The following is a 24001-nucleotide window of genomic DNA, read 5'->3' as shown; positions in this document are numbered from 1 at the left end:
AATTATACAAAGTTTTATTTAATTTCAATTGAGGTATTACTGCACATACATAATTATGCATATGATATCCCATCAGATGATATATACAATTTACATTGATGCTGTTGCCCCTGATAAAATACTTTCACACAAAAAGATGAATGCCTTTTGTCTCCATCAACCATAATGGGAAATGGAAAATCAGTTCTTGTCAAAATTAACCTGTAGTTTGATATTTTGCACCAAGATTTAGTATTAAAGCTTTCGTTTTGGTCTAAATCTGTACTGCTAGACGCTTTACCACCTTTCACACCCTGCATTGGTGTCGAGTTTTTGGTTAAAAACAAAACTAAATTGTACTCTTTAATTAATGTTTGTAACAATGTCAAAACCTTATTATTTAATTCTTCAAATTTTGTCCAATTGTCACCAGTTCTAATTCGATCCTCCCAATAAAATGCCGATAAGTTGTCCAACATCAGGACAGTCAATTGAGGATGCTGTGAAAATATGGCTTCTATTGAATGTAGGGTAATTAGCAGCTGATTGGTGCTACTGCATTTGACAAGATATAACCGGTCTAAACTAGATTTAACCAGTTCTTCCAAGACAGACTCATCTATTTTTACCTTTACTGCTTCACCCATAGAACTTGAATCGGTTTGTTTTTGTCTTTTTGTGTCCCCAGAACTAGAACTGGAAAACTCTTCAACAGATTTTAAATTAATGATTTTTAATAATTGTTTCTTTAACATTTGGTGTAGCTTCATCACAGAGAATTTATAATCTGTATCAATGAAAAGTACTTCAGCTTCAAAACCATCAATTTCTATCCCTTTCCAACGTTTTGGAAGAATGCACTTTGACATTAGGTTCATCAGAAGTTCAGTTTTGCCTGTTGCACTTGATCCATGAATTTCAATAACTTCTCCAGGCTTAGGAAAATTGCAAGGAAATAGGTGACGATCCAGAAACTCCAGAGATGGTTTAGACGCGAGTCTTAGAAAAAGCTGAATGGAAAAAAAGAAAAGCAATAATATGAAAACATAGAGGGCGGTGTTGCATAATTGTTATTGCCACATCCCTTACGGCGTTCCATAAACCAAAAGTAAAAACGGCAAACTTTTTCCAACTTCCAAAGTAGCCTACACAACTTGGTGAGATGACAAGAGACTGAGGTATTGTATTTTTTATTACAATTTAAGATAGCTTCTTACCAAATTTATTTCTAATTAAAAAAAATTATCTTGACCTTTAGGCCTAGGTAGGCCATTTTAGCTTTCGTAAAAACAACATGCTCCATTTGATCGCTCGCACACTGAAAGGTGCTGCTTGGTTGGGATGGAGCTGTAGTATTCTAAGACTTGGCCTAGGCCTAGCAGAACCTACTTCTGTGTATAACTACCGATAGACAATAATATAATATACTAATATATATTTTCAAAATAATCACTAACTTGAGCACAAGTTTCAACTTCTGTCTCCTTAAAATCGCCGTCATCTTCCGTCGTGAACATTATTTAGTTTTTTTCGCGCGATGCTTTTGACGCTATTTTTTGTGTTTTGATATGACACGCCATTGTCGCATTTATTTTCAATCATGTCAGTTTGCGTCGAGTCATTCGTCTCATTTGCATATTTACGCGCGGGAACGCACTTTCACTCCAAACATTACCCACGCCCGGCCCCCTAAATGTTTACTTAGATAAAAATGTTGAACATAAAATTACTAACGGTATGGTTGCAATACTGTACTTTATTTATGAAAACAAACATTGTCATTAATTTATAGAGCTGGTTTCACAATAAAATATAAAAAAAAAATAAATACATACATGTATAACAGTTGAAATTATATACAGACAGTATTTTTTAAATATATTTACTGTAGTTTGTTGAACCACAAAACCATTTTTACTGTTTGTAGCAGTACAGATCTAAGCTTTTAAAAGCTTATTTTTATTTAAAAATATTATAGCGCCATCACTCGGTAGGTACTGAGATTTAATGTACATCAGACTCGACATACTCGTCATTACTATCTGTACAGTGTATTAAAAAAAGAATTGAAAATTGAAATTATCAATTTATGAAAACAATGATAACATGTTATTTGCTGTCTCTTTGCTAATATTTATTTACATACTGTTTTTGATCCATATGAATGTAAACGAGGATAACCGTCTTTTCAAACTCTTATTCTAAGCCACCTAACCTATTGTTTTTTATGTGTAGGCCTACTCATTTAAAGCATCATTCCAGAGATGCTTTCCCTGATTATTCTTAGCTTAGGAAAACCACCAACATGGTTTAGCCAACTATGTAGACGTCGGACGAAAGAGAGTAGATTGCATTCCATTGTAAATCCTTCGGCTTAAACATGACATTAAACGTGCGACTGTTTTCGATATAGATATACAGTAACTAAAGCCTGTGGCGTCTTTTCACATAGCCTTTTAAATACGTCCATAAGACATGTTATATGCCTATTTATAAACCAACTAAGCCGATAGCCGCATTCTTACGGGGAGGTAGAAGATATCGAGGACTAAGCATTCTGTAACAGCGATAATTAAATATAATATATTAAAATATAGAATTGTACATGCTCAATAATACTACTACGCTTGGCAAACAAGAAAAAGAAAATAATCTTAACACTATTTTAATAATAATTATTATTATTAATATAAGCCACAAAATATAACACACGTCACTTTAATATAAATATTTTCAATATGTTCACAAATAACTAAAGCGATACAATGTACATGTCTCCCTCCGATAGACTCTCCCTCCAATTAATTAGACTACATGTTGGGTAAACCTAGCTGAAAATTTTCTTTTAAGTTTTCTCTCCAATTAAAGGCCACTTAAGATAAACATAAATAAGCATTTTTAAGGTAGAACAGCCATTGAACATTTGAAAATCAGACAGATACTATAGTTCATGAAATACATACAAAAAAGAGCAGAACACTGATTACATTTACGCTCCAGCTTCTGGAAGCAAGAAACCATTCTGACATTTCTATCTTTAGTTGGAAGGATTCTAATGCGAGACCAACGATACTAAACCTGGGCCCCAAAAGTGGTCTTTACATTAGAGGGAGACTTGTAATTACATACAAAATAAAATGTCTAGTATAAAAGTTGAATTTGCATGTTTAGCAGCTCAAACGTATGCCTCAGCTGAGGTAATGAATTCAAGCGGCGGATCTAGCGGTTGACAAAATGGGAACAAAATGACTCCCCTACTCCCGTCCCCTATAATCAGCGAAAACGTGGCCTGTACCGGCTACCTCAGTAAATCTGTATAGAACTCTAGATGATTGGCCGTTTTTTGGCCTCTCGGTGGATACACTGAAAAAAAAACTCACGTGGGGCGGGGGGGGGGGGGGGCTGCGATTAAAGGAACCAATTATACAATTTAAAGTTTGGCACTTTACCATCCGCTAGTGACACCCGCAAGCTTTCACTGTCATTTCTCTATATTTTTTAAGAATTACGTTTGAGCTTTCGTCGAAGAACAATACAGAAATGGCGCTTAATTTTGTTGGCGCACAACACGGCTGTGGAACGTTGCTGGGGCTCATGAGGTGAACTAACGTCTGCACGATGGCGTGATTGGTGGCGTTTAGATGTCCGTTGAGAGGGAACGCGCACTCGCCGTAACAGTAGAACGCTTCGTAGCCCTCGGGTGCTATTATCCAATCCTGAAAGAAAATTAATGTCGTGAATATTCATTAATGGCGTGAGTAATCATTAATGTCGTGAATATTCATTAATGTCGTAAACATTCATTAATGTCTTGCTTGTGGTTATGTGTGGACAATAAATTTGTCTCTCCCAAGATACAGATAGAACGGTGGTTCCTAAGGTGTCACAGAGACCTATTTTAAAAGCGGAGCCTGTATTTGAAATTAGTTATAGAATAAAAGATGTCATTAATAGACTTTCAGTTACTTTATTCAGAGAAGAATAATGTTGATTTAAGTAGGAAATTGTTTCATCAAAACAATAGAGCCTCTGCGTTCAAACGTGATTAATTCGGCAACACAATAGTGTAAAGAGCCTTCCTGGCCAGACAAACTCTGTGCCTAGATCTGCCTAAGTATTTGAGTTTTTCACTTATCTATTTTGAAACACGGCCCCACCGTACATCTACGGGGGATGAATCATAATTTGAACTTCACACTACGTTCGATTAGTAAATGACGTCATTGAGCCCTAAACGACCATAACTTTTTAAAGTTCATTTATATCGTACAGGTACAATTATTTACCTGTTGGTAACGTTCCAAGTGTTAACATTTCTTTACAGTCGGTTTGTTACGAGAATGATTTTCATAATTGCATTTAACTCGAGTGCATTACGACTGCAATAACTCTGATTGGCTCACGGGAACTACTAAAATGCTAAATAATTAATCGTATTCCTGTTCAAAATGAGCTATCATCCTGTTGTTGAATGTTCAGTAACACTTAAGTGTACATTCGATATACGTATATAACCTCTATGTGAAATTAATACAACTGAATTAGTAGAAGTGTACAAGACGCATACTTTAGGAATGTTTGAGTTTTTCCACTTTTTTGTGGCTCTGCTTGTCTTCAGAGAGAAAACCATGTCCCTAATGATAAAACCTTGTCCCAATCTAGATTCGAACCCGGAACCTTCTGCTTAAGCCTATAGGGCTTACAGACGTCCAACCCTTAAATTTAATTAATGTATATTTATAATTGTATTATTATTTATATTCAATTATACCGTTTGTATAATTATATGTTTTATGGTAAGGAGTGGTTTGTTGGAAAAAAAATCGGTAGGCTATAGTATAGAGTTTCATTTTGATTTGTAATAATCGATCCCATCTGATTCTTATAATCTAAGTTAATAGTGTTTAATAGCGGCCCGTGGTATGGTGAAACGAAAACGTCGTCATACAAGTCGATATAAAGTTTTCTTTTTTTAGGTTTTTTTAAAAGGTTTCTAACATACAGTAACTGGAACTTAAATAGCAGAGTGAAAGGATGGAGTTGATCTAAAACCATCTTGTTTGTGCACAGGACAAACAGCATAATTCACCATTTTAAGAATGAGACAAGGAGAGAGAAATGTCTGGTGCTGGCATTCAAACTTAGTATTTTCATAGCTACCAAGATCTGCTCTCCGATTTAATTGTGTCAAACCACTTTAAAAGATGCATTTGGAATATTCATCCGGTTCCCTGTTGGTTACAACGGTTATCCCATATTTTCCTTTTTACTTCCCACGTAGTTCCAGAGGGACTTAACAAATTGGCGCATGTGTGATTATAGTTGAAATACAAATTATCACATCGAATACTTATGACACTATTGGTCCAACTTCCCACACACCCACGCCACTGATGGTATAAATAGTATTTGGAGCCGGCCATGAGGGCCAATTTAAAATTCTGTATATGTTTTATTCCTTAAGGTTCAATGACATCCATCACATAAATTATTGTAAATAAATTGTTTTGCCAGTCCATTAGGTTTTATATATTATACTTATTCAAGACATAATTGATGTAATAAATGTTTTTGCTTCATGTAATCAAATAATCAGAAGTTGTTGATTTGTCCCATACAACTCTTTTATACATTTACGTCATAGTTGGTCCATGAGGACATTTTAGACGTATACCTATATATCTACTATACATCAAAATTTAATGTGGAGCTGGAATTGTACGGCTAACCGGCCAATGAGAGTGATGTATACACGATTTTGTGAGCATAATCCCGATAGTTACTACTTGGTTCTTACCAGGCTCGATGTAACACAAGAACGTAAGTGCAACTTAAGTGATTTGACCAATCACAAGCGATGGAATATTCGAACTGTCGCTTGCCATTGGTCAGTTTAAATGTTTTCAAAAGTAACTTAATTTAAATGTTTTCAAAAGTAACTTTAAGGCATTAGGACTGTAGTTTAAGTTTTATTGTGTTACTGTTATTTTTAGTTTAAAATGTACTATTGTACCCAGGGCCCCATAGTGGAGTCTGTTAGGGATATTTTGGTTCACTTTTTTCCAAAAGCATCAAATTTGGTATACAGGTTGCCTACCCTATACAAATTAAATTTTTGATGGGCGCCAAGCAAAATGACCCCTTGGGTCACCTAATTTGCATAATTTTAAATGGCGGACACTTTCGCTTAAACAGTCTATATCTCTGAAACTACTGGTCATAGAGAATTGATTTTTAGCTCAAAATGTTCAGAACATAAACATTCCTATTTACTCTAATGAAGTATTTTTGAAAAAAATGACCGGAAGTACCAGTTTTAACCTTTGACCCATATTTTAAGGCATTGCCATATCTCAGTAAATAGTTGTCACAGACAGTTTATTTAAGTGTCAAATTGTTCAGAATATATATGTTACTATTTAGTTTAATGAAACATTTTATCCAAAAATGACCGGAAGTACTCAGTTTTGCCTTTGACCGTTACGGTGTAATTACCAACCTTTTTATGGTTAATATATTTTGATATCCATAAAACTACTTGTCATAGAGAGTTAATGTTGGTGTCAAAATGTTCAGAACATAAACATTTCTATTTACTATAATAAAGTTTTTTCTAAAATAATGACCAGAAATACCTTATTTGACCTTTGACCTGTTTTTTCAGGCAAATTGCTATATCTCATTATTGGGTTGGCGTGGAAAGTTCATTTTGGTGTCAGATTGTTCAGAATATATATGTTTCTATTCTGCTTAATAGAAGACTTTTCAAAAAAATGTCAGGAAGTATAGTTTATTGACTTGTTAAATACATAAAATTTATAAATTTGTTCAGTTAATTGTATAGTTAACTGTATATTTATGATATTATTTTGCAACCCACTTTTGAGCACTTGTCGAAGATGGCTGCTTGCATGTGCAATTGAACAAAGTATACTGAACAAAGCTATATCTCATTATTGGGTTGGCGTGGAAAGTTCATTTTGGTGTCAGATTGTTCAGAATATATATGTTACTATTATGTTTAATAGAAGATTTTTCCAAAAAATGTCAGGAAGTACAGTTGACCTGTTACATACATAAAATTATAATGTTCAAGTTAACTGTATATTTATATTATTTTGCAATCCACTTTTGAGCACTTGTCGAAGATGGCTACTTGCATGTGCAATTGAACGAAGTATACTGAATGAAGTTGAATATAGTCCTATTTGTAGTGAGTCTAGAGTAACGCAAATGAGAGTAAATTGTATAGACAAAAAATACCCAATCTCATTCTCATCTAATCGAGTACTTAAATGAAGTCTTCTACACATTTAGCAATAATGTTTGTTTTGGAAAGTTAGTGTTTCCATCACTTGTGTTTGTTTGGTTGTTACATTCAGGGTAATTTTCCTATATTGCATTTCTTCGCTGAGTATCTTTCTTTAAAGGGCCTTCAAACTGGGGTATAACCTACTAATTAAAAGGATGGACATTTTCGGGATGCACAATATAAATACTAGACTACTGTTGCCATATCACGAACCACAACTGAAAAATATATTTTTTCCACCAGACCTAAAGTAATCCTTGGTCCGCCAAACTTGGCAGAATTCCCGAATTTTAATTTTAAAAAATTTGGCCATCATCTGGACACGATTTGGGTATTACAGTTTTGTTACTTATGACATTACGCCTTAGTATCATCTTTTTCATTATTGCCTTTTTACTTGATTTTTGGTTGATTAGTAAATGTTAAATTGTTGTTATATTGGAATTGGTAACAACTCTTGGCTTGTATAACATAATGTATTGATGAGCTGTTTTAACCTCATGAACAGATTTACTTTTATTACTTTCATTTCTTTTATGTACATTTTCAAAGTATTGAATGATGGCAGAAAGAATTATGCGCCTTGAGCACTCTGGAGTGGTATGTGCGCTATAAAAATCTTATTATTATTATTATTATTATTAATGATGTGTCCTTTCTCATATCGAGTATTTGGAAAATAATGGCTTATTCAAACTTCTTTAGCAATCCTTGAACAGTCTGGTTGGTTCAGTCACCATAAGCACATGTATGGTAATTGTAATATTTTCAGTGTTCTCGTAAAGACGAAATGCCCCATCATGTTCTGAGCTTGAGTATGATATTGTTTCTTAGAAATGAGGCTAAACCTTTTTGTTGATTTTTGCACAACATTTCCATTCAAAAAATTTGCATTGTTCACATAGTCAAGGACATGCAATACAGAGTTCATTTTAAGTTTGAAAAAAGGGCAATATATGAAAAAGAGGATACTAGAGCGTAACATGTCCTTAGTAACAAAACTGTTCCTATTCATCCAATCTCTTCTAGATGATTACTGTATATGGTCGATTTCTTTTCTTTTTTTGTTGTTGAAAATCTTTGAGAACCACCAAGCTGGACGGTCCTTGGATGACTTAGGTCTGGAGGACAGAAATCTTCGGTGTCTTTTCCCCATTCAGTGGTTGTTCGTGTTATGGCAACAAAGAGAAATGTAGCAACATGAAATTGTTATGCAACAGCAAACACAAGTGACGGAAACACTAACTTTCCAAAACAAAACTTTTACTGGATTTCATCAGTAGGCCTACACATTATTGCTAAATATGTGGAAGACTTCATTTAAAAGTACTCGATTAGATGAGATTGGGTATTTTTTGTATATACAATTTTCTCATTTCTCATTTACATTACTCTAGACTCACTACAAATAGGACAATCTATTCAACTTTGTTCAGTATACTTTGTTCAATTGCACATGCAAGCAGCCATCTTCGACAAGTGCTCAAAAGTGGGTTGCAAAATAATATCATAAATATACAGTTAACTATACAATTAACTGAACAAATTTATAAATTTTATGTATTTAACAAGTCAATAAACTATACTTCCTGACATTTTTTTGAAAAGTCTTCTATTAAGCAGAATAGAAACATATATATTCTGAACAATCTGACACCAAAATGAACTTTCCACTCCAACCTAATAATGAGATATGGCAATTTGCCTGAAAAAACAGGTCAAAGGTCAAATATGGTATTTCTGGTCATTATTTGAGAAAAAACTTTATTATAGTAAATAGAAATGTTTATGTTCTGAACATTTTGACACCAACATTAACTCTCTATGACAAGTAGTTTTATGGATATCAAAATATATTAACCGTAACAAGGCTGGTAATTACATCGTAACGGTCAAAGGCAAAACTGAGTACTTCCGGTCATTTTTGGATAAAATGTTTCATTAAATTAAATAGTAACATATATATTCTGAACAATTTGACACTTAAATAAACTGTCTGTGACAACTATTTACTGAGATATGGCAATGCCTTAAAATATGGGTCAAAGGTTAAAACTGGTACTTCCGGTCATTTTTTTCAAAAAAACTTCATTAGAGTAAATAGGAATGTTTATGTTGTGAACATTTTGGGCTAAAAATCAACTCTCTATGACCAGTATTTTTAGAGATATGGACTGTTTAAGCGAAAATGTCCGCCATTTTAAATTATGCAAATTAGGTGACCCAATGGGTCATTTTGCTTGGCGCCCATCAAAAATTGAATTTGTATAGGGTGGGCAACCTGTATACCAAATTTGGTGCTTTTGGAAGAAACTGAACCAAACACCCTTATTTCAGCCCTAACAGACTCCACTACCAAGGGAGACCAGTCTTTTTGAATGATTGGGCCACCCTGGTTAAATATTGTTAATAAATAAATAAATAAAACACGTTTAGAACCACGCTTAAAACGTCTAGAAAACAAACTCACTGTTCTCTGAATATACTTACTTGCCAATCGAGATCTTTGAAACTGACAAATAAATTTCTTTTTCGGCATTCCTTCTGTCGAGCCTTGTTGTTACCTAAAGCAAAATAAATACGGTATATTACTTAATGAACGTGTCGGGGACAATAATTTGTAACAGGACTTTAAAAGTACGCATTAGTGACGTCATCATTAGAAATGATGACGTAATTTTTATTTACAAAATATTGGATTCCTGGCATCTATTACTTCTCTTCAAGGAGTATGCAACTGTACTTGAAGTTGAGTTAATTTTTGTACTATTCCTGAATGATGACGCAATTTAAAAAAAAAATCACAAAATATCATATTTATAGCCATTAAACATCCCGCAGTATCATGTGAGCTAACTTTCGACTCTGCATAAGTTAAAGTACCTTTCGAAAATATTTACCCTTTTTTGATTTTCCCTCTACATTTAATGAGCTTTCTGATTTTTTGTTCTTTCTTTTCCTTGCTGCTCTTGTTCTCCGTGAATGCGTTTCTTGTGACGTTTTGAAAAATGCAACTACAAAAGGTTCATTGTTGTCTTCGTCGTTTGAAATCCCAATGATTCCAATATCTTTTGAATTAACTTTTTCACCTGCAATAACAAGAATACACAATCCTTTTGTGGTGTTTTTTTTTATCAAATAGGGAAAGGACTATAAGATCCAGATTTATGGCCATTTGTCAACAGATGTAGGCTAATTGTTGGTATTTTAAACACTGACCATGCGTGAAAGGAAATTAACAATCGTCCAGTCTAATTTCCTATTGTAAATTTCCGTTTTTATATCACCATGGAGTTATCAAAATCGTTTACCACTTTTGAGATATAATCACTGTGAATTTCGTGGCCTATAAATGAAATGCACTGTTTTTTTTCAAATTTCTGAATTTAATCACGCAAACGCAAGTGTTGACTAATGCGCATGCGTATTAATATTTTCATGTACTTTATGTGACGTGAAAATGCGCATCTAATCAGAATTCAGGAATGTTCGACGATTCGTGCGAATATATTCTCTAATGGAAAACAGGTTTTCTGATGATTCAACCAGATTCTACTCACCTCTAAAGTTTTCTACAATAATTTCTAGTTCAAGATGTCCACGTGGTAATGATGGCCATAGAAAGCTGGTTTCAGTTATGTCCAGTTCTAACCACCCTTCATAGTCTGCAGAGATGACCTGGTCTGATAGATAAAGCCTCTCTTTTTCTCTGCAAATCAAACATATTAATTATTTTAATCTTTATTGTAATTACCGCCATTCTCTATAGCGTTCTGCGCATGTCAAGAAACTTTTTTTCTCAATAGATTTGGTCGTAAATTGAAATCGAAGTTTCCATACTTATTCTAAAAGACTTTTAAGCTTATTGTTTGGATTAATAGGACTACTGATATTACTGTATATGTTTCAATAAGAAATCAGGAAGTACCCTTAATTGATGGTTTCTCAAAGTAGATCGTATTCATAAAACTACTCTTTTTTTTCTGAATTTTTTTTCTTTGAAAACACGTGGTGTTGAACAATAAACACTTGCCAACTTTTGGTGGTTGATATTTTTTTTGTCATAACCTTTCATTACCGTATTCATCAAAACAACAACTAAAGTCAAAACTCCGTGTCTTATCGCAAATGGAAAAGGAAATTATGTATTTTCTCTTGGCAAGATCGTGCCAGTTCGTCATTAACTATAATGAATCATTCTTTCAGTTGTTCATCAGACAATCCCACAATGCATCATTATTGAATAGAGGTCATTGACCGCTGTCAGGTGACGTGATATTTATCTCGGTCAGTAAGCTCAACTCAATAAAATTTTGTTGGAATGAGAATTACCGAGGTTAAGAATGAAATAAGAATTTTACGGGATCTGAATTTTACTACTTTAATAAAATTGCAGTAAATAAATCTTTCACACAGAGTTTGTTTTGTGTGATATAGTTAACAGTTACAATTCGGATGACCCCAAAACATATTGTAAATTTAAAAATGAAGAAAGTAGACCAGGCTAGCTTTACACATTGGAAACGAAAACAGTATTGTGTCAAAAGGTTTAAAGTAAATAATATTTGGAAAAAAAAAGAATTATGCAAATAACGAATGATTGTTTTCACACCTACTGTTTTAAAGTAAACTTTTATTAAATTAATCCGCTGCTTCCATCTTGAATCAATGTAAAATGATAGTGGGAGGCTAGGCCACTAAAGAGGCAGATTTTGGTAGAAAGTTACGAATGGCACACATTACAGGTTGATTTAATGTCATGTACGCGTTGCATAACATTCTCAAAATGTTAACAATCTGAACGTTCAGATCAATACCGTTCAATATCACTATCAAATATCACTTTTCCGTTAAATAGAACTAATACTGAACTGCACGTGGTATGTAATTAACCAATCTAATGATAGGCAATAGTAATAGTATATCATGTTTGTTACAAAAGTTATTGAAGTAAAAAAAGCAACATACCCCGTATAGGCGTCCTGGACAATCCTGTAAACAGTCAATGTATACACTCCCGTTATTTCATTACTAAACGTTGCTAAACCTTTATAAAGACGTAATTCCGCCGTTGTTAAAATATCATCCATAGAAACTTCGCTGACGTCAAAATAAAATCGATACTCGCCATGCTCAGCTACCGATCCGGGTTTGTAGTGAACTACAATATAAAAAAAATACAATAAAAAAACGGTCCTTTTGAAAAGAAACCAGTGTTACCACAAGTTAAGCATTCATTGATAAATACATATAATAACATTATGAGTTACATTGACATTTTTAATAATGTTCATCTATATTTTATTTTCAATAATAATCGTTTATGTATTACTATTAAGAATACTTATTTGTTTCTTAAATTTGCTTTAACATTAACAAGGCCTACAATCCACCCATATCATGGCGATAGATAATATAATATTCCACTATTTATGTCATTTTTGTTTGTCTTGTAATACAGTTACTGTATTTTTTTTATTTTTTTTTATTTTATTTTATTTAATCGAAAGTTCTTTTTCAAGGTTAGTGTTGATTATACAGTCATTTTAATTAACAAGTTTGTTTTGCCTAGGTAAGCCCCACTATATAGCTCAATAACGTTTTTTTAAAAACAAATCTGTCAAAGTAAGTTTATAGATGACATTTCTTGCCAGTGAACTATAGCATTTACCCTAGATTTATGTTTACTTCAGAAAAAAGTAAAAAGTCTTCGTGGTTTAAATTCTAAATGTTATATAACTTTCAAAAATTGGGTAGGCCTTCTTTTCCGGTTGCGCTCTGTCATCCGATACCACGAAATACAGTAATTTAATGAGCTGATTTTGTTATTTGTTTCAACCACACAGTGTTTATTGATCTATTATAATTTAAATTAGAAAAAACTGGCTCAAGGCACAATTCTTTTTAAAATACCACCTGCCAAATTCTAGCATCTCTACAGGATGTTCATTTTATGGCAACTGAGAAATACAAACCAATTTCGTTTTTTACGACCTAGTAAGGTGTAGTGGTCTCTAGTGCCCCTTGCATAGGTACTCTAAGGATAGTGTAATTTGTATTAATAAAAATCAAATTATATGACATTCCTGATTTGGTATACTATAATATTTATAATTCCATTTTAATTTATGAATATAACATGTTAAGCTTCTTTTAAGAAATAGAGCTAGATTTAACAAACTTGTTAATAGGAAAAAACATCTTAATTAACAGTCAGTCAGTTGTAAATCTTTGTAGATGAGAAAAACTAATAATAATAGATAGATTTATATAGTGCAAATAAACGATGTTTGGAAACCAAAAGGAAGAGAACAAAAAGACAAAAACACCAAGCTAGCACTCAAACCGGAGTATGGGTATACACCATCACCGCTAACTGGGGATCAGTGTGTAAGTCGTACCCCAGTTAGCATCGGTTTGATAAATAAAGCCTCACCCTAAAACGTTGTTGAAATTTAAATGAAGGAATACAATTGTATGTAGCGATTTGAAGATAATTCGTAATACAAACAATAACATAAAATCACGTATAAAAGTATAGCATTTAACATTGAAAACGAAGTCAACAAAAATCATATTCTGTTCTTATTAAAACGTAATCATTATCAAATCACATTAATTGGTATTGATTTACTAATTGATTGATTATGTACAATTTGCTATTTCGTAGAAACCCATCTGCCCATGTAAGAGATAGGCCTATATATTAGTTATATTGACAACAAAAAAAGAATTCATCATTAGGCCTCTGACAGTACTGTACCGTCCTAGAGTGCATGTGTACTCAAGGCATCTGACTCAACTTCCTTTGCTTGTCTCATCTAATTTACTTCGATGAATGTTCAGCTTTTTACTTCCTGTGCATATTAACAGGTTGATTCTTACTAGAAAAGCCTGAAATTGTTATTTCTAAGTACTAAAGATCAGAAATAAAAAGTATGACCTAACTAATAGTAACAGGTTTCAGAATAAAACCATTGTCGCACCACATTAAAAAAAAATATATTTATAGTTTCATGTTTTATCCAGCCAACTGAGAAATGCTCTATATGATGAATGTATTTATGGTACCTATGTTTCCCCTGAAATTTCTTTTTTATATTAAATTGGTAATTGTTGAATATGCAAATTTAAAGTTAGCCTACATAATGGTTATTCATTTTATTTATGTTTACCGCAGTTATAATTTATTTGTGCAGGGTAAAATAAAAGAAAGAAAGATGGAAAGAAAATTGATACGAAATCATTTTTACCTCAAAAACTGTTAGGCCTACTGTATTAGGCTTACTGTTAGGAAAAAGTCAACTGGAAGGTTTTTAAAATTTACCGATATGTTTTCTTTTTATTAAAAGTAAAACCATTATTTTAGTTTGATTTTTGTTGGAAGAGAATATCTTAATTAAAAAGTACAATATGGCCTATTATTCATATCTACTTTTCATTTGGACAATACATCTTTAATATTAATACATTATCCGCGTTGCACAGAAACGGTGTTATAAAACCGAAACGGGACCAATACTCGTGACTGACAACAACATGTTAAGATAAGTATTATACAGAACTTTCAAGAATAATGTCAACTCACACATTATTTTAGAGACGGAGTATTGAAATAGGCCTAAACCCCGATTAAAACACCAAACAGTATCCTATATACCGAATTGATACAAACATGCAAAATTCTTTGGGCATATACATTCCATTGGTAAACTCCAAGCGGAAATGAAGTTGGTAGTAACAAAAAAACATCAAATGTGCCGAACAGGTAATGTGAGCAAGTTAGGCAGGTGCATAACCAGCGCAATTTATGTTTGCATCGCTCAATTGTGATGTCTATTCACCACAGTTTGTCATGTTTGAGTCGATAAAGGGAACATCAAATATATTTTTTACCAAGTTTAGGCCTACAGGCAAATGAAAGAGTTACTGTTACAATTAAAATTCTCATATAATTAATCATTCAATTCCTTTGCTCTTTATTGCCAAGCAAAACCTTTGCGAAAAAAAGGGATAACTAACAATAATAATTACATTAAAATGAACGAACAAACACGAACAAGCGAATGTATACATTTTCTAAGCTCATACTTGTCCCAATCAAACAAACAAAGTTGATAAGAATAGTGTGGATCAAAACATTTGAATTCAATAATCAAGTGTATTAACCAATTGTTTATAATTACAAGTGCGGACGGAAATAAAACTATTTTTGGAACCATGAGAGGGCTGGGGGAAATGTACTCCGGTCGATAAATTTGTGGGTAGATAGATGGATAGATTAGTATGAAACATGTGTTTGTAATCGCCATATTTGCGGTCTAATTACATCTGTTATCAAATAAACTTGTAATTAAAATGTCTCTTTTCTAATCAGCATAACTATCATTACAAATAATGTAATCATTTATGACCATGCCGTATGGTTAGCTTGACCTAATTGTTTACTTCGTTTGAAAATATGTGGTTAGCAAATTTCCTTTTTTTATGACTGTAGTACGTAAACCACTTAACCCTTCTCGGTGGTTATATTGCGTATCTCAACGCAATGCATTCGTCATGTTTACACTCCACGTCCCCGACCGGACCGACCCGCCTGCGATTTTTTTTCCATACTTAAGTTGGGGACCCCTTATGTGAAAGATAGCCGAACTACTCCCTAAATATAACTAACCTAATCCTCAAAATAATCTCTCTCACTATAAGTAAAAAGAAGTTGCTCATGGAATTCGAACCCCAGACACCGACATGTAAAGTATAATCCATTCGACTACACAGACGGCTCGGCAAAAAGCGTTTGCGTTAGAGAATTGTAGTTAGCCCAATTCTTACCTTCAAACCTTATGGATATGATTAATTAATATTCATGTTTATTTTGTGACGTGTCATGAGGGGTCCCCAACTTATGTACGAAAAGAAATATCGCGACCCGCCCTTCCCCTCCCCGACACAGTCAATCGACAACGACATAAAGCCTCGAGTTAGAGCATCAACATTGACAAATTAGCTGTTTGATGTTGTTAAAAGGGGTTTTACAGTACTTGTTTGGTTAACCCGCGTCCTCATGAGAACATCAGGCCGTCGTTGACTGTTCAGTTACACTTGAAATTGGACGTAGACATAAGATAGTACCTTCCCCAATAATATAAACTTGTGGACACTTCGTGTGTTGTACTTTATATAGAACAAATGAGGTCGGTTAGCAGAAATTCAGTACCTTTAGCATTGCCATAAGAGTAGCAATTATATTTAAATGCTTCTTTCAACAAGTCATGAATAAGAAACACATTTAAATGTGTTACGTTGAGAGTCTGCAACAGGTGTCGAAAATAATTGAAACTGTTGAAATCGCGTATTTAATTTATACTTCTGATAAAACAATAAAGTCTAATTGGGTGCGAAATTGAATTCTGGACTTGAATATTGGACCATGATTATTTTATACGAAATAGAGCCTACTTCCTTTCTTACATAGTTGTACATTTTTCGGCCAAAAAAAAAATAATTTAATTTTTTATTCACTTTATATTACACTGAAATGGGATTGGCTTCTGAAGAAAGTGTACTCTTCATCAAGGTCAACCAAAATTGTTATGGAAAGTCCAGATATATGTCTCGAAGTAGGCCTACAATTAATTATACTAAATAAGTTGCAAAATTAACCCCAAAATTAACGTAACACGTCTGTCCATCTGCGCGTATCAGAAAGAAAAGCTACAGTACGACAACAAATGGTGATAGTTTTAAATACTGTATTTTATGTCAAATTCTTCTTTTTTTTTATAGTGGAAATGCGTTTATGACCTATCTAAATGCCATTATATTCAATTATGACGCGTTTATGTTCTATCTAAACGCCATTATATTCAATTATGACGCGTTTATGTTTGTGTAGAAGATTTCACAACATAATATTATTATTTTTTTCCTCCACGGCTTTCGCAGACGCTAAATTTAAAGTTTGAATTATTGTTATCCCAGCTCAAATTTATTCACATAAACAATGGATTTACTTTTAACAGCAACTGTAACTATTTAAAAATCCTAACACCAGATCAACACACATGTTTAAGAGTTACTGACCTTATTGAATTGAAATCAATATTGTTTTACCTGGTTGGATATCGGTTCTGTAAAGTGTGTCAGGTTTCCCTAGTCGTACAGTAAAAACAACTAACACCATTGTTCCCAAACATTGAATTAATCAATGTTATATTTTTGTTGTTGTTAACGCTAATTAAACCACTGCGTAGTATGTCTAGTTTAGGATTACTCACTAATTAGTAGGCGTAATACTAAGTGTCTTAAAGTGTCCCCTTCATAGAGGTGTCGCCTCTATATGGGTTGCCTAGAGTGTTAATACATTCAAGTATTGCCCCTCGTTCACTTCCCTGAAAGTGTCCCCTTCATAGAGGTGTCGCCTCAATATGGGTTGCCTAGAGTGTTAAAACATTCAAGTATTGCCCCTCGTTCACTTCACTGAAAGTGTCCCCTTCATAGAGGTGTCGCCTCAATATGGGTTGCCTAGAGTGTTAAAACATTCAAGTATTGCCCCTCGTTCACTTCCCTGAAAGTGTCCCTTTAATAGGGGTGTCCCAACGGAGTTTATATTTATTATGTCTTACTAAATCTGTTAAAAACACATGCTACAAAAAGCACGTTCGCACACATTTTGAGAAAGAGAGAAAATGCATAAATATTTTCGAATGTAATCACAGTATAGCCCTAATTCCTTCATTTAAAATGACACTTCTCCATAAAACGAAAAGATTTGATTTAATTACGGCTAATTCCTATATTCCTTATTGTTCGGTCTCAAAGGTGTCCCCATAAAAGAGGTTTTACTGTTGTACCCATTGAAATGATAATGATCGATGTGATCTGAAAGGCTTCACAATTTACCAATATATCTTACATTAACAGTACATCTTAGAACTGAGTTTCACCATACACCTTGTTTAAAACCAATTATACGCCCATGTACTGTAAGCCTACTAATCAAAGTGGAATTTAGTTAATCTTCGGATTCTAACTTTCATTTTGTCTGTATGCCTACTGTACATTCATAGGCACACAGGTTTTCTTAGAAAAGGAACAGATTTTAGTCTTTTTGCCTAATAGGTATTTTAGTTTCTTTATCGCCCTGAGCTTTTTAGAGTTTGTGATTAGAACAGACTGAACTTGCTCTACTCATGAAAGAGCCACTTACAAAGTTTTAAAACAGCTAATTTAATCAGTAGTTACACAAAGAATTCGCTAGTCTATATGCCAGCTCTTATATCAAGAACACTTTGAAGATAAACAGTCACCATGTAACAAAAAACACATGTAAAGGATTTTATAACTGTAATATTACTAAATGCCGGGGAATTAAAAAGGATAACATCGATTAGCCTAAGTATATAGTCAGGAAAGTTTCCAAAAAGAAAGAGGTTTGTTTATGTATATAGGTCTAATTTTAAAAGGCATCAACCAGTTGAAATACAGTAACTTGGCATTACAAATACAAGCTCTGTCTACACTATCAAACTTTATGTGATAAAAAATGTGATGTGCCCATATATGGACAAGATGGCGCCATATAACTATCATATTTGGGTATATCACTACCATATTTGGGCACATTTTTGTCAAACTAGTGTGAAAGAGGAATGTATAGTGTGCAATGTATGTAATTCAAGATTAACAAAGTGATATAATTTAGGAAATAAAGGTTAGGGTACCGTTTGGTGAAAAGTGAAAATATCCAAAGGAAACTAATCTGCTATTTTGTAAACTTAATCTTGAAAATTCTCTTTGTACATATAATAATAATAATCAGCAACGAAACGAGTTTTAGCCACGAATACATTTCAAACGTTGGCTAAACAGTCACCATGTAACAAAAAACACATGTAATGGATTTTATAACTGTATATTACTAAATGCCGGGGAATTAAAAAGGATAACATCGATTAGCCTAATTATATTGTCAGGAAAGTTTCCAAAAAGAAAGAGGTTTGTTAATGTATAAGGTCTAATTTTAAAAGGCATCAACCAGTTGAAATACAGTAACTTGGCATTACAAATACAAGCTCTGTCTACACTATCAAACTGTATGTGATAAAAAATGTGATGCGCCCATATATGTATGGACAAGATGACGCCATATAACTACCATATTTGGGTATATCACTACCATATTTGAGCACATTTTTGTCAAACTAGTGTGAAAAAGAAATACTATAGTATATAGTGTGCAATGTATGTAATTCAAGATTAACAAAGTGATATAATTTAGGAAATAAAGGTTATGGTACCGTTTGGTGAAAAGTGAAAATATCCAAAGGAAACTAATCTGCTATTTTGTAAACTTAATCTTTAAAATTCTCTTTGTACATATAATAATAATAATCAGCAACGAAACGAGTTTTAGCCACGAATACATTTCAAACGTTGGCAATTTTATAATTATTTAGACAAGGTTTTTAAGAATCAAATTGCCGCGCCAGACGCCGAAGCTAGGAATCGGTTTATCAGTTTCAGTTTTTATTTTTATTATTGTATTCTATCATTGGAATCTTATCATTAAATTGTTGCGGCGGCGTTTCATAGATATAGTGTACCACTTTAATCTGCAATGTGTGCAACCTTCTTTGACAGCATCTAATTAAGGGTGTGAAGATGATAGAATGATGACCTGGTCACCCGGTAGACTAGATCTTTAGACTTAGGTTTAGACGCGTTGGAACGCGACGGATGAACAACATATTGCCTGTGCTCCACATATTTTTATTCCAGGCCAAGAATTACCACCATGTATACAACTAATCTTTAAAGTATTATGACGCAAGACCACGCTTGTTACAAATCCCTTGGATAACAATATATAGCTTCCAACATTTCCATCAAACTTTCTCTCACTGAATTTTTTCTCAAGTTACTCTAATTTCTCAGACTTGTTAATTCGGATCTATAGTCATCAACATCCGAGGTTATTGGTCCATTTGTGCGTACGTGATAATATCCCCGTACGTATGTAGTTGCTAAACAGGTTTTAGCCTATGCAAGATTATAGTAAGCTTTCTCAAGCGGTCCCATCAGAGGTTCTCTTGAGGAGAACTAAGGAAGCAATATGATTTTCGAGTTTGACCTGGTATTCATATTAAATTTGGGAAAGGATTTTACAAATGCTTCTAAAAGTTTGTTTCTAAGAATATAAATATTTATTTTATGGACATAATAAACTTGCATAAATTTGGTTGTGATACATCGTACCAAATATTTCAGAATGTCACCATTTCCGAATTAGATCAGTCGTGGCAGGTCCTTAAAAGGGTTACAATTTACCGAAAATGGGTTTCTAATTTGAGGAAGTCTTTAATTTGGAAAACATGTACAAAGAACCTGCCAATGATTCAACTTCGAACGTAACCTGTACTTGGCTGCGTTTAATATTCTCATTTTTTACTAAGCAAACATAACAAATATGGTAATAAAGAAATGATCTTTAAAAATATCATAATTGATAAAGTGCACCTGGCCTTGGTCTGTCAAAGTGGTCAAACGTAAACAACTGTACTAACAGGATATACTCGACGGGAACCATGAGTGGAAATTTGGTCAAGAAAGAAGTTACAATTTAATTCTGTAACCACTCGGGGTTTTCGTTAGTTATTATACAGTAGTTACTGTATTACCTTTGTAACTAATTACAATACATCACCAGCAAATTCAGTTTCTCGCATAATATTTAGAAAAATAATTAATTAATATTTATTTAATAAAAGAAAGGAAGTTGTTCTTTCTAAAGAAATTCGTACAATTGGATCTTTTCCAAAATGATATTGGTCCCACTGTGATATACGGTCCGGTAAAGGTACAAAGTGTTTTTATTTTGTATTTTTATGATTTAATTTAATTAATTTCCATCTTATTTTGTTGTAAATGTTTTTCTAAACCTGTGCGTTTGGTGATTACTGTAGAATGCTCTTTTTAGGTATGACAAAATACCAGGCCAGGTCTATGACATTATGACCATGGTTTTGGAGTAACGCCTTAGCCCACTGAAATGCATATTATGACATTTGCAACTTCAACCAAAAGATCAACATAGGTAACCGACTACATGCTCTTGTATGATGCTTTAATAACTGATACTGTAACTCTTTATTCACACAAGTGGCTTCTACAAAAAACGGCAGTCCTTTCTTATTAACCTAGATTTCATTGGTGTTCAAATCATGGGTTCACGTCAAGTTTAAACTATATACAATAGGCCTACATCTGAAAATGATATAAAGCAGCAATCATAAATACATCAAAAATCTAACAGATGGAGTCCTATTATCCGATTACGTCATTTTATATTTTACGGTACACCTAGCAGTAGGCCAATCAAACTCGTCCAGTAAATGTAAAACGTTTAGCCATACGTTGTTTAAACCAAGAATATAAATTTAAATCTGCTATGATTTGACACAAAATCCATCAATCAAACGCGTCGCACTGGGAGGTATTGTCAAAAACGCGTCATACTGGGTAGTGTCTAACGCGTCGCACTGGGAGGTATTATCCAAACGCGTCATACTGGGTAGTATCAATCTGACGCGTAGCACTGTTACAGTTTAGTAGTTTACATCCTACAGTATGCTGGTGTAATAAGTCCTAACGGTATTCGGTGTTTCATACGGTATACCCACTACTCTTTTTTCAGCTATAAACATATTTATCATCCAAGAAAAATGAAGCTACAGTGAGTATGGAAGGCCAACAGAGACACATAAATATAGTTTTTAAAAAAGAACATCCTCAGAAGACTTTTTCTACGTCACATGATGTTGTCATCTTTAACAAAAACTATGAAACCTACATACAAATCAGCATATTTACAAAAAAATCTACATAAAGTTACTGTACATAGAAAATGCATAAACTGTACATAACATTTACATAAAATAAAGTCAACATAAAATTTACATTATTTTTAAAGACTGAAAATAAAGTCTACAAAAAGGGAATACAGTAAACATGAGATCTACATAACGGACATACCTGGTAAACTAATGATTGTATCAGCCGCATTCACTGCGTTAACTTCGTTATAAGTGTAGTTAAATTGAGTGCCACTCATAGCTTCAACGGTAAGTTGCGGCGTGCCATCAATTATATAACTTTCATCATCGTCCACTTCTTCCCCTTCCTGTAACGTATTCAAAGATTCGTATAAATTTAACATAAACTTTGGCGCGGAGGTATGTTCCCTATTCTGGTGCGACAACGGCCGTGGACGTCTCGATAACCCAAGAATTGATAGTATTTCCCGCTGCATATCTTTCTTCTCCTGTCCTTTTAGAATAACATATTCCATTTCGCTTAAATCCCTTGCTGAACGATCTAAAACAGGACCAGTATAAAATACTGCATTTGTTGTGTAAAAAACACACAGAAATGAAAATAAAAACAGACACTGTTTTGCTTTAATTCCAAGCGCCATGATTATGTGAACACGAAAGAGCCAACTGGTGGCAAAATGAAAAAGAAGGCTGCCTTATAATAACAAAACAAAGACTCCTCCCCGTCCTATTGTTCCAAAGTGTTAACACTCTTTATAAAGTAAAGAGGGAGGAACAATCACGCACTTTTCTAAATTCCGTTATAATGCAAATGAGACATATACTTGTTGACAGACAATTCAACAACATTAATCACGAAGTCTGTTAAATCCGTTATAAAAAAATCCACAACTTTTTTTATACTGTTCCCACGCTTCTTGTTATTTTTTTCTAACTGAATTCTCTAACACCTTACATGCATGTGTTCAAAACACAGTACGTCATTTGACCCCTTACGATCGACTTCCGAACAACTTGTGTATCGTTTGCGAATTGTAACTCAGCTAAAACGCCATATGAGTTACAACCACCTTGAAAAATAACGAGATACAGCAGGTAGATTGTCGAATTTCCTAATGAACAAAACATACCCTGACAGCAGGGGAGTTCTTGTGTATGTTACTCCACACCTTTTACACAAGCCCTTATGAGGGGAGTATTCTTCTCGTCACAGCATTGTTGCTGTTGCTTTTTCTGTACTTGTAAGGCCTACGAAGAGATTCTACATGCTCTGCTGTTGAAATGAATTCCCTTTCGCTTATTATTCAATTATACATTGCTCCTGAATAACCTCAGGTCGGATTTTCGATTCTGAGTTTAACACACTGTCGTTTCCGCTAAATAAATTCTACTCTGTTTTGTCACTAGTCAATTGCTTAAAATGTAGACTTAATATACTTTTCAGACATGTTAACGTTTTGTATAACGAGAAGAAACAAACTTGTTGCTCCCCTTTCTGCTGAGTAAATTATTCTTTACCCTGTTCATCTTGCCTCTTAAATACAGTAGTAAAAATGTTCAATAAAACTTTACGGTATGTTTACAGTTTTTAAACGTTTACAATATATTATAGGTAACAAGTTTCAGTGTAGTTAAATCTGTTCGTTGAAATTGCATGCCTATTATTATTATATACCTCTTAATTCACTAAGAAGATCATGTGAAGAGTAAAATGCCATTATTACTCTTCTCTGACTTAAATAAATTAACGTAAATATTTTAGAAAAGGTACAAGCAATATTTCATATTTTGTATATTTTTGTATTCAGTAAAGTACATGCCTTGAAATTATTTCCGTTTGTTCAAAGTTAAAAAATAAAAAATTCACATAAAAATA

The 24001-nt window shown here is 33.4% G+C and overlaps 3 protein-coding genes across 3 annotated transcripts in view; 1 reads left to right on the top strand and 2 right to left on the bottom strand.

Annotated features, from left to right (window-relative positions):
• Positions 1-53: 53 nt before the first annotated feature.
• LOC140041707 (DNA repair protein XRCC2-like) lies at positions 54-1641 on the bottom strand. The gene is made up of 2 exons (XM_072087653.1): positions 1437-1641; positions 54-989 (listed from the first exon to the last, which is right to left on the bottom strand). The coding sequence occupies exons 1-2, from the start codon at positions 1494-1496 to the stop codon at positions 54-56; spliced, it is 996 nt and encodes a 331-aa protein (XP_071943754.1). The 5' UTR covers positions 1497-1641.
• LOC140056796 (TAF5-like RNA polymerase II p300/CBP-associated factor-associated factor 65 kDa subunit 5L) overlaps positions 1097-24001 on the top strand; it is a 43043-nt gene continuing 20138 nt past the window's right edge. The window contains exon 1 of the mRNA XM_072102293.1: positions 1097-1157. The gene's annotated coding sequence lies outside the window, so the exon portion shown is untranslated. The remainder of the gene's footprint in view (positions 1158-24001) is intronic.
• LOC140056813 (protein DVR-1 homolog) lies at positions 1716-23563 on the bottom strand. The gene is made up of 6 exons (XM_072102300.1): positions 22325-23563; positions 12260-12452; positions 10852-11000; positions 10192-10380; positions 9782-9855; positions 1716-3695 (listed from the first exon to the last, which is right to left on the bottom strand). Exons 1-6 carry the CDS (start codon positions 22764-22766, stop codon positions 3435-3437), a joined length of 1308 nt encoding a protein of 435 aa, XP_071958401.1. The 5' UTR covers positions 22767-23563; the 3' UTR covers positions 1716-3434.

Source organism: Antedon mediterranea, chromosome 1, assembly GCF_964355755.1.
Source record: "Antedon mediterranea chromosome 1, ecAntMedi1.1, whole genome shotgun sequence".
Lineage (NCBI taxonomy): Eukaryota > Metazoa > Echinodermata > Crinoidea > Comatulida > Antedonidae > Antedon > Antedon mediterranea.
Note: the sequence above shows the minus strand (reverse complement) of the source record. Positions and strands in the feature narration are given on the sequence as shown.